The 11,699-nt window shown below is 45.5% G+C and overlaps 1 protein-coding gene across 1 annotated transcript; it reads left to right on the forward strand.

The window, feature by feature from the left end:
* Nucleotides 1-583: 583 nt before the first annotated feature.
* CCKAR (cholecystokinin A receptor) lies at nucleotides 584-11,412 on the forward strand. The gene is made up of 5 exons (XM_027103205.1): nucleotides 584-2,702; nucleotides 3,382-3,633; nucleotides 6,733-6,994; nucleotides 9,228-9,355; nucleotides 10,296-11,412. The coding sequence occupies exons 1-5, from the start codon at nucleotides 2,594-2,596 to the stop codon at nucleotides 10,826-10,828; spliced, it is 1,284 nt and encodes a 427-aa protein (XP_026959006.1). The 5' UTR covers nucleotides 584-2,593; the 3' UTR covers nucleotides 10,829-11,412.
* The last annotated feature ends 287 nt before the right edge of the window (nucleotides 11,413-11,699 follow it).

Genomic DNA, 11,699 nt, shown 5'->3' on the forward strand with positions numbered 1-11,699 from the left:
ATGTGCCACAGTTACTCCTTGTGAGTTTACAAACCTTCTAGGACCCACTGTCCTGCACTACACCCTTTCTTCCCGCCAATGGATGAACAGAACAGAATAGAAAGGCAGGAAAGGAGGAAGAAAGGATAAAAGGAAAAAAGGAAGGAAGGAAGGAAGAGAGGGAGGAAGGAAGGAAAGAAGGGAGGGAGGGAGGAAGGAAAGAAGGGAGGGAGGGAGGGAGGAAGGAAAGGAGGAGAAACGCTCCAAATTGGGCTCCATTTCAGTTCAGAGCAGGTGGACACCAGCCCTCTGCCCCTCTGCTCTTGGACCCTGAGCAGCAGGTTCCCTACAGTGGCTGGAGCGCAGCCGAAGGGCCTGAGGAACGCGTCCTTAGGAAGCACCCTCTATGGACGGTGATATCAGCCCACTTAAAGCAGCTGAAGCAGTCAGCTGCTGGGAACAGCAGTGCAGTGAAACTTAGCTATAGCCAGTGCTCAGAATCTGAATGTTTATCCCTTTCCAAATCAGGACAGTATTGCACAGGGTCCCCTCCTAGTGGGCAGGGTCCGTATCAGTCTGCAGAATGAGAAGATTCAGCCAACAGGAACCGAGGCAGGAATGACAGGCAGAGACACGGGTCCTAGCTCCAAACGGGCTATGGGACACTAGGACAGTGAAGAAAGCTCTATGCTGCAAGGAGAGGAGTGAGGATGGGGCTGCCGGCCAGTGAGGGGGTATCCACAGCTGGTTCTCGCCAGCAAATCACATGGCCACTCTGAGTCAATTTCCTTGTGTGTAAAAGGAAAATAATAATAATAGTTACTATTCTCTGTGATTTATGGAACACTTTTTCTGTGTCAGGCACTGTCCTGAGGCAATCAATCTTCATAACAAATATCTATGAGGTCATTTTGGTCCCCATTTGACCGAAGAAGGAAATGAGCTTTAGGTTAAGAAACCTGCCCAGTATTTCCCGGCAGGTAACCAGTGAAGCCAGGATGTGATCCTGGGTCTGTCTGATGCCAAAGCTTGTCTTCTTAATAATTACTGTTAGCTTCTCCAACATTCCTCGAATTTCTAGTTCTTATGACTAAGTGCCTCAACGTGAGCTGTTCATGGTTTCAGAGAACAGAGGTACCACTCTCTTCCCAGCTCCACTGAGCCTGGATGGTGAAAATGTCCCTTAGCTCATCTGTGTCCAGCAGGGATTCAGCAAATATATAACACGTAGCTCTGTCAACTGAGAGAGCTGTCAAAACACAAGGGGTCCCAGAGGCGTCTAGACCAGGTCTCAGCTGGGCCAAGCAACATGTGAGAAACACAGGGCCCTCTGCTGTCACCTGCTGTCCCAAAAGTCTCAACTGAGGAGAGCACGTGTACAATAGGGCTGGAGGAGTTTTCCGGCACCACAAAGCCTCACAGAAAACCCAGAGCTCCCGGCCAGGTCCCCCTCTCTATCCTAACCTCCCACCTCATTCCTACTTCTAACTGAACTCAAACAGGTCAAATTCATTCCCACCTCAGGGCCTTTGCTCCTGCTGTGACCTCTGCCAAGCAGACCGCTCCCGCTGCCTAGAAGCAGCTTCCTCCAGATCGGCACAAGCTTTCCTCTTCCTTGCCATCTAGCTTTCTGATCAGAGACCCCTCCTGCGGGAGGCCCTTCCTGACGACCCTGCCTAAATTAGCACCCCCCATCCATCCCTCTCCATTACGCCTTCCTGCTTCACCTCCTCTGTGGTGCTTTACACATCTGAAATAATCTTATTCATTATCTGCTTATGTGTTTAGAAAAGTACCTGGCAAACGGCTGACTCTCAATGAACATGTGCTGAATGAATGGATGAGTGAATAAATGAATGAATGGAAAATCTTACTCAAGTGTTTCTGTAATAAGAATCCAGGTACCTATAGTCAAAGTACCCCCCTTCTTTCAGTTTCCAAGGGCAGAGAAATAACCCTGTGGTTGGTAAGAACTTAACAACCGGTAGTTATATCCACACACACTGCTGGGCATGGGTCCAAAGCTAAAAAGGCACTAACTGCTTTTATATAAGGAGGTAGAAACGCAGTCCCTCCGTGTCCTTTAGTCCTGATGCTCTGCATTATGGTATCTGTTACTGTGTTAATTGTTTCTGTCTCACACGGCCAGTTTGGGCTTTATTCTGCCTATGTCTGGGACGGTGACAGGTTCCTATACAGAGAAGAGAGGTAATGTGTCCATGTGTGTGTGTGTGTCCACACCTGTGGGCATGTGTGTGGAAAAGCAGCGACACTCCAGGAAGGGTTAAGTTACAATCAGGCTGTCTGTGCTCAGGGCCCCATGGCTGGCCCAGGAATGGGATGGGCCTGGAAGGTGGAGCAGGCTTGCCTTGCACCAGCTGCTCTTTCCAAGACAGGAGTGCACATGCTTGCCCAGCTGGCCTGAGTGTGTGGAACTCCAGTCGCCTTTAAGAATGGCTTCAGAAGCCCACACCTGGCAATCACTCCCCCAACCCCCTTGCCCCTCCACGGCAGGTTCCATTTGGGAAACTCTCCAGTCGGTCATTAGAGGAATGAGCCGAGAGTGAGCCGTTCATCAGCTCGCCAGCGCTTGGTGAAAAGCAGCAAAGCAGGGATGGATGTGGACAGCCTTCTCTTGAATGGAAGCAACACGACGCCTCCCTGCAAACTGGGGATCGAAAACGAGACACTTTTCTGCTTGGATCAGCCCCATGCTTCCAAAGGTAGGTGTCAGAGGCTGATACTTTAATTCAGAAAACTATTAAGTTGGGGGAAGAAATCAGCAAAGGCAAGGCTGACTGCAAAAATATAACAAAGTCCTCGTGAGACAAGGCTGGGTAAAGTCATCTGTTCAGAAGTTTGGATAAGAGATCAAAGAGCAGAATTGAGTCCAAAGTTCTTCTTGTTCCCCAGGGGAGAGTTGGGATTAATGTACAGGACTCAGGGGCACAAAAGCAGTGGGAGGAGGACCTGAAGTGGAGCCAGAAGAGAGGACAAGTGTAAAAGCTTGAACTTACAAGCATCACAGAAAAGGTGCTGTCACAATCTAGCTGTCGCCTTTTCTTGGGGGAAATCAGTGTGAAGAAGCGATTATAGCGAAATAATGCTTAGCAGCTAGGAAAGAAAGCAATCACTATTCACTAGAGGGGCTTTGTTCTTAAGGAAAAGTGGTTCCCTGAGTGAGTGATCCTTTAACAGACCAACCTTTTAGAAGCAACTGAATCACTCTGTGCTCTCCTCACTTTGTTTCTGCAAAATATTGTTAAGTACAGGGAGAGCTGGGTTCAATGATGTCCGCCCCTGGAAAAAAAAATCGGCAGGAAATAAGTGCTTGGTGCGCGTGCTAGGTTTTAACATTCTGCTCTCATAACCTCCATCCCTCGTCCGCGTTCCTCCTCTCAGAGTGGCAGCCAGCCGTGCAGATTCTCTTGTACTCCTTGATATTCCTGCTCAGTGTGCTGGGAAACACACTGGTCATTACGGTGCTGATTCGGAACAAGAGGATGAGAACGGTCACCAACATCTTCCTGCTCTCCCTGGCTGTCAGTGACCTCATGCTCTGCCTCTTCTGCATGCCGTTCAACCTCATCCCCAACCTGCTCAAGGATTTCATCTTTGGGAGCGCTGTCTGCAAGACCACCACCTACTTCATGGGTGAGTTGCTGCTGGTGCCTATTTCTGGAGCTCGCCCCAGACCCTGCTCAGCCCCAGACCTTCCCCAACCCTTAACAGCCAAAACAAAACATCTGTCTGTGTGGGGCTAGGTGTAAGGACAGAGGAGCTGGCTTTATGAGGGGTCAGTCCTCATAACTCCCCAGAAGTCAGTCCCCAGTTTTAAGGGTCAGTTTCTCAAAGTGGAATAAGTTGGTAAGAAGCCACAGAAGAGGTTGGTTTTGCTTGTTTCTGTTAGAAAATAAGACAGATGCAAGCCATTCTGTTCCTTCCTGGAGGTCGTTGATTGTATTCTGAGCTCTACCCAACCCAAGGCATGGCTTTTGGGGTAGCCAGGGTACTGGAAGAGGGCTCTTTCTGCCGTTGCTCTGGCTTTCCTGGGGAACAGGGACTATTTGAAAACGAGTTTCATCAGAGGTCTAGATTCCCTTCTCAGGATTCACTTCCCAGACTGTTTTCCCAGGGTCTGGGACCATCTCAGGCACGGAGAGAGAGAGAGAGACCTCTGCCACTAGACGAGGAATTGAATTTGCTCCTAGAGCCTGTGGATCACTAAGCTGACACTGGGTGGCTGAGATATGCAGCTCTCTGCCTTTGCCAATCAAAATGATGGTGATGATAATAAAAGTCACAAGAGCTAATATTTTTGAATGCATTTTTTGAGCACCAGATATTCTCCTAATTGCTTTCAGTTTTTACTTCCATGATCATATTTTATCTCCCAACCACCCTATAAAGAATATACAGTTATCCCTCCCTGTTTCACTGAGGAGGGAACAGAGGCACAGAGAGGTTAATAATGTGCCCAAGGACACACAGGCGGTAAGCTACAGAGCTGACTTGAACCCAGATCGGTAGCCACAACAGTGGTGAGTACATGACCTCGCTTTGCCAACTGTTGTGGCTCTTCTAAGGCGGAAACAAAACATGCCTCTCTGTCCCCTCTGTCTGCCAAAATGCTTTGTCCCTTGCCCATTCTGAGAATTAGCTGGGAGAGGAGGAGGAGAGACGGGGAATGAGGAAGGAGTTGTTGTTTGTTCTGACCTAAGCTGGGCCAAATACGCAGAGCTGAGTTGGGCTAGGGTAGCCTCCAATGACCGGAAAGCTTTAAAAGCCTTTATTTCTCCCAATTGAGGAAGCAGGATCCAGCAGTGACGAAATGACGATGAATAACTGATCTGCGTGACATGGACAAATAGCCAAGAAAGCGTCAATCTGGGTCCAGTCCTCGACTCACAAATGAAAAGGATCATTGTTAAACAATGACGCAATATTAGTAACCAACATCTCATAGTGCTTTAGGCTTTCAAGACCTGTCTGTATATATCTTACGATAATATTTGATAATCTTAACCAGGGTTTGTGGAAGGAGATTTAAAAAGAGTGCTCGTGTAGCGGCACAACACTGTGAATGTGGTAAATGCCACAGAACCGTTCACTTTGAAATGATTAAGTTTATGTGATGTAAGTTTCACCTCAACCAAAACTGTTTTCAAATAGCTGGGGTCTGAGCTAGGAGCCTTAAAACTCTTCCTGAAAATTTCTAGGACAGACTGTTCTAGAAAATGAAAAGCAAGATAATTCTGCAAGTGTTTGCAATACCATAATGGTTTTGTTGGATTTCTGATTCCAGTGATTTCAATTCTTCCCTTAATTTTATGTTCTCCTCGATACTGTTTCTAATAGTTAACACTCATTAAGCTCCTAATACAGAGCCAAAAACAAGAGTGCTCGCCTGCTGGTGGGTTTATAAGTACAGTGGACCCATTGTACAGACTTGACTCTGAGGACTTTGGGGCTGTACCCTCTAATTCAGATGTCATCAACTCCTTAGAGTAAAGTCCTATAAAACACAGCAAATCCTGTCTCAGACGTAAGTTCTTATAGAATGGTTTCAGGGTTGTAGATTCCTTCAAGTCTCTCAGGAATACTCTGGATATTCTCCCTAGAAAAAGAATATTTTTATACATAGTTTCACAAAAGGCCCCAGGCTAAGAACTCCTCCATCATGGTAAGAGATAAGAGAAGAATCAGTTGAATTTATGGATGAAGAATTAAAGGGAATTTTAAGGGGATATGAGATTATAATAAGTATGTACACACACAAAATACAAAAAATAAGGAAAATTAAGCTTTTTTGACTATACGTAAGTATATCCTTTTGAATGAGGTGTTTTGACGTCTTTCTCACTGATGATGCATGTTCCTTTTACAAAATACAGAAAGCAAAGAGAATGAGAAAAAAGGCCCTAGTCCTTCCCCCCAGAGAAAAACGTTAGTTATAATATGGAGAGTTTCCCCTTCTTCCTTTTTCACTAGGTAATTTTTCAACACTCCATTTGGAAACTTAGAATGTTTCACTCTTAAAAACAGTTTGGGGACTTCCCTGGTGGTCCAGTGGTTAAGACTTCCCCTTCCAATGCAGGGGGTGTGGGTTTGATCCCTGGTCAGGGAGCTAAGATCCCACATACCTTGTGGCCAAAAAACCAAAACATGAAACAGAAGCAACAAATTCAATAGTGTAACAAATTCAATAAGGACTTTAAAAATGATCCACATCAAAAAAATCTTTAAAAAAAAGTCTGTACTAGAAATTTTCAGGAAGAGTTTTAATGCTCCCAGCTCAGACCCCACTGAATTTTCAGGGTCACAGTCCTTGAGAATATTGGGTTAAAAGGTCAACTTAACTATGCAGATCACGCTCAAAACTAAAGCTATTCTACAGGTCACTCAGAACCTCTTCTGTGGGATAGGAACATATTTCATCCACTTGGTTATTAATTAATGAGCGCCTTCAGCCTAGGAAGGAGTTGGTTGTAATCAAAGTTCAATAAACTTATCTAAAAATTGGCAATAAGATGTATTTGCAAACACATTTCTTTACCTGCCTCAAATCGTTTTGGGAACAAAGCTGGGAATAAGTCATTTTTTTTTAGATATACATACACAATATTCTTACCCTCTGAGCGTTTTCCTCTGCTATCTATCAAACCTGCGCAGATCAGGTATGCTTAAGCTCATTGTGCAAATAAACTTTGGATTTCAGAGCCTGCGTAACCAGCTTCTTTGTTCCTTTTCCAGGCACCTCTGTGAGTGTCTCCACCTTTAATCTGGTAGCCATATCGCTGGAGAGATATGGGGCAATTTGCAAACCCTTACAGTCCCGCGTCTGGCAGACAAAATCCCACGCTTTGAAGGTGATTGCCGCTACCTGGTGCCTCTCCTTTACCATCATGACTCCGTACCCGATTTATAGCAACTTGGTGCCTTTTACCAAAAATAACAATCAGACCGCGAACATGTGCCGTTTTCTACTGCCAAATGATGTCATGCAGCAGTCCTGGTAAGGCTGCATGGGTTTATTTGTTTAATACAACTCGATATAATTTTGCAGGTTTAATAAAAACTGGAATGTATTGTCCAGTGTCTGGGGGGATCAGTCTCCTAGAGACTTATCAAGAAGTTTCACTCTAACCTCTTTCTAGAGTAACAGTGACAGCAAACACTTAGAGTGCTGTGTTTTAAATGCTATATATATATATATATATATATATATAAATATAAATTCAACTAATCCTCTCAAAACCCTATAGGGTGGGTACTATTATTGTCCCCATTTTACAGAGGAAACTGAGACATGGAGAGGTTAAGCAAGTCACTCAAGTTCCCAAACCTAGAAGAGATAAGAGAGCATCTGGTCTTAACCACTATGCAGTGTGCTTCTGGAAGAGCTCTGATTTTCCAAGAACTGGAGGTAGAGCCGAGGATGAGTTCCAAATCCCACGTGGTTTTTCTTAGAGCTGCAGCTGTGGTATTTGCACGGGACACTGTACTGGAAATAAAAAGGCAAGGTTCTAGTACCTGTTTCTTTGCTTACTAGTGGGTGATATTGGACAAGTTCATATAACCTCCCTGACATTCAAGTTCTTTATCTACACAAAGATTTAAGAATAAAGATTTTTTTTATCTACCTCATTAGATGGATGTGAGATTCAAATGAGAGCATGTTTATGAAAATGTCACTAAATATCTTTAAAAAGGCTACACAAATACAGGACATTATGTTTACCAGTTCCCAGCATGTTTTAGAAGCAGGGAGCTAGACATTTAAAAATGGCTCAAGGGCTTCCCTGGTGGTGCAGTAGTTGAGAGTCTGCCTGCCAATGCAGGGGACACGGGTTCGAGCCCTGGTCCGGGAAGATCCCACATGCTGCGGAGCAACTGGGCCCGTGAGCCATGACTACTGAGCCTGTGCGTCTGGAGCCTGTGCTCCACAACAAGAGAGGCCCCCATAGTGAGAGGCCCACGCACCCCGATGAAGAGTGTCCCCCTCTTGCAGCAACTAGAGAAAGCCCTAGCACAGAAAAGAAGACCCAACACAACCAAAAATAAATAAATAAATTTTTTTTAAAAAGTATTAGACATGGGAATAAATGGGAAAATATGAGCTGTACATAGAAAAAAACTGGCAATAGAAACCAACCCTAAATAACACAGATGTTGGAAACTTCAGACAAGGATTTAAAAAAAACATAGCTCAAAACTGAGATAATTTCTGCTTTCTTTGCCTTCCTTTTTTTCATTTCAACCAAGTAACGCGTACACACAAAAAGAGTTATGTTGCAAATGAGGGACTTTTCCAAGATTCGAAAAGAACTCTTATCAAAACATGTCCAATTGAAATGAGAAATGGCTCAGCCACCGTGAGCCTCTGACAATTTTATGGCCTAATTGCGTAATCTTACACATGCCAGACTGCAAAAGTGATTTAGGGGCCAGACTCATAAAGAAGGAGGCTGCAATTCTTCAGGAATCAAACATATTTAGAGAAAGCATAGCTCTGGCCCACCAGGCACTAGAACGAGCTTGCCACTGTGCCAGCGGGTCAGAACAGCCAGAATGCTTATTTTGCAAAACCAAGGAGGTTTTCCATCATTGCTACCTATGCATTAGACGATTCTGTTGCTATAAAGTCAACAAATGGTATATTGTGATGTTTAAGAGCATGAGTTCTAGAATTGTATTGCTCGGCTTCAGATCTCACCTTTGCCACGAGCTGTGTCATTTTGGACAAATTGTTTATTGTCTCTAAGTCTGTTTCCTCATTTGTAAAATGGGTATCATGTTACTAGTACCTACCTCAAAAGTTATTATGGGAATTAGATATAGTAATATATATATATACTATATTGAAATTGAATAAGTCATCAATGAATGTAAACTCTTATTATTATTATTTCAGAAACCGTTTTATTGAGGTATTCACCTACTCTCATTGGCTTGTTTGTTTTTTCTTTTTTAAGCTCTCATCTGTTTTAAATGTAGACTTGTTTCAGGCACAGACTTACACCAAATTTTTCCATTTAACTAGTCCTTCATAAGAGACTTTAACTGAAAGAAAAGAAGTAAACAACTTCTAATGACTGACTCTCCAGATGGGGAATTTCCAAAGATATTAAATACTAGTAATTAATGTGTTTCCTCAGACTCATTAAAATGGAGATGAACCCTGCTTATTCCATCCCATCTGAGTTTGAAATGCTAGAGATGCTGGTTATTGCTTTTTATTTTATTAGGCACACCTTCCTGTTACTCATCCTCTTTCTTATTCCTGGAATTGTGATGATGGTGGCATATGGATTAATCTCTCTGGAACTTTACCAGGGTATAAAATTTGATGCTAGCCAGAAGAAGTCTGCTAGAGGTAACTATCTCTTAGCTGTATGTTGATGCCAAAAGATTACAAACGCTTATTGTCTGTAACTTAAATGGATATACACAGAGTGTGTATAGGGTATATTAGAGGTTTTCAAAAGTCTTCTTAGGAGACTCTGTGTCCTAAGGCACAGTCGTGAGACCCAGTGTCTCACTTCCTCATCTGTAAAATGAAGAAATTATTCCTCTCAAAAGGGTGCTGAGTGGAATAAGATGACATAATACACACATCACCCAATTACAAGCCGAGGGCCCATGGGTCCCAGGCTCTCTGTGCTGTTGCGTACAAATGGACCGCCTTCCACAACCAAAGCAAATTGTAATTCCAGGCGCCATCCTCTCTCCTCCCCTTCACTCCTGTTGCAGCTGCCACAGAGCCTCCCGTCCCCCCTTTCATTATAGTCCACTCGCCAGAGAAACTTACCCGACACCTTTGTTGGTATCACTCGCCGCCCCCCCCACACACACCCCGTTCTCACTCCACCCCTTTACTCAGCTCTTTACCACTTATACAACTTCAAGGTCTTCTTTGGTTTTTGCTCGTTATGCAGAGTCCTCACAGTAAAAGCAGTCTGGAGCTTTCCCAAGCAAGCAGGAGACTTCCCCCTGAGGAGCTGGAAGAAGAGTGTGCCTATTCATTCTTGAACAGTTCTTTAGCCCTATAATCTACATATGTAAAATATTATTTTACTATTATAAATTATGTACATCAGATACTATACATTATTTTAGTAGCTTTAAGTAGCTTTTCATTTGAAGGAAAGGACTAGTGTAAACAATACCTACCCATGTCAACCAGGCCCGAGGTCGCCTGCCCAATAGTACAGTTCAAGTGTGGTTTAGCCCCTTGATGCAGGGGGCAGGGGTTCCACGCCTTCCATCTGGCATGACCCATCCCGAAAAATAAGTGTTGTCCCTTGCCCATCCAGAAAGGAAGCCGAGCCCCGGCAGCAGCGGCAGATACGAGGCCAGCGATGGGTGTTACCTGCAGAGGTCCAAGCACCCAGGGAAGCTGGAGCTGCAGCAGCTGTCCAGCAGCGGCGGCGGCAGGCTCAGCCGCATCAGGAGCAGTAGCCCCGCAGCCAACCTGATGGCCAAGAAGCGGGTGATCCGCATGCTCATGGTCATCGTGGTTCTCTTCTTCCTCTGCTGGATGCCCATCTTCAGCGCCAACGCCTGGCGGGCCTTTGACACCGCCTCTGCAGAGCGCCGCCTCTCCGGGACCCCCATCTCCTTCATCCTCTTGCTCTCCTACACCTCCTCCTGCGTCAACCCCATCATCTACTGCTTCATGAACCAGCGGTTCCGCCTCGGCTTCATGGCCACGTTCCCCTGCTGCCCCAACCCTGGTCCCCCAGGAGCGAGAGGGGAGGCGGGGGAGGAGGTGGAGAGCAGGACCACCCGGGCCTCTCTGTCCAGGCGCTCGTACAGCCACGCCAGCGCCTCTGCCCCGCCCCCGTGAGCTGTGCCCTGGCCGCCAGCACCAAAGGATGGAGCGGGGACCGAGGGAGGCAGCAGAGAAGGAGAAAAAGAAGAAAGCAGGAGGAAGAGGAAGCGGGAAGTGAAGGAGCAGGAAGGCGCCATCCCCAGTGCGAACTATTCCTTGTCTGCTTGGCATCCTTCGTCTGGGTGCCAGGGGAACACTACTAGGGCGGAGCCGGGACTGGGTTTCCAGGCAGCTCCAGGCAGGCAGTTTCCATACCAGTCACCATTCGAAAAACCTCAGCAGGCCGGTAACAGGAGTCCAACAGGACTCCTCCTGCACGTGTAATTGCCAAGCACGTGTTCAAACTGGGACGCGGACCCTACTGAGCTTTAGAAGTGGGGCTTTGGAGTCGGCTGTCACTCCCCATAGGGACACCCTTCTGTGCACTACTGCTTCTGCTGATGCAAAATTTGGGGGGCTACTTTGCCCCTGGGGAGTCCATCACTCTTTCACGTACATTCTGTAGCCATCCACCTCATCATGACCACGAATGGGAACCCAAAGCAAACCCTCTTCCGGCCATTTTCTGTAGTAAAAGAACAGCCTGACTTGTGCTCCTTGAGGTCTGTCAGGGGCATTCAGAGACATAAGTTTATGTCGTCATCAGAACAGCATCTGGAAAGTTGTCTAAACGATGGAATTTGGAACTTATATTTCTGAAAAGAAAAGAGTATGTGGCAAGTAGCTGGATGGAATGCTGTCTTAGCATAAGGAATGTTAAATGCCAGAGGGGGCATAGAAATATTTTTCTACTTTAATAATATATATTGCTTAACTCCACCTTTATATGGTGATATGAAACCCCATGGCTTCTTTGCCTCAACTTAATTTCTCATACTCGTCCTCT

Source organism: Aethalodelphis obliquidens, unplaced genomic scaffold (assembly GCF_003676395.1).
Source record: "Aethalodelphis obliquidens isolate GAN/ISIS:26980383/991018 unplaced genomic scaffold, ASM367639v1 scaffold6, whole genome shotgun sequence".
NCBI lineage: Eukaryota > Metazoa > Chordata > Mammalia > Artiodactyla > Delphinidae > Aethalodelphis > Aethalodelphis obliquidens.

Excerpts from the sequence above, each read along its gene's own strand:
- CCKAR (XM_027103205.1), top strand. The coding sequence starts at position 2,594 with ATGGATGTGGACAGCCTTCTCTTGAATGGAAGCAACACGACGCCTCCC. Across the intron at positions 6,995-9,227 it reads GATGTCATGCAGCAGTCCTG|GCACACCTTCCTGTTACTCA; the intron begins GTAAGGCTGCAT and ends TTATTTTATTAG. Across the intron at positions 9,356-10,295 it reads CCAGAAGAAGTCTGCTAGAG|AAAGGAAGCCGAGCCCCGGC; the intron begins GTAACTATCTCT and ends TTGCCCATCCAG.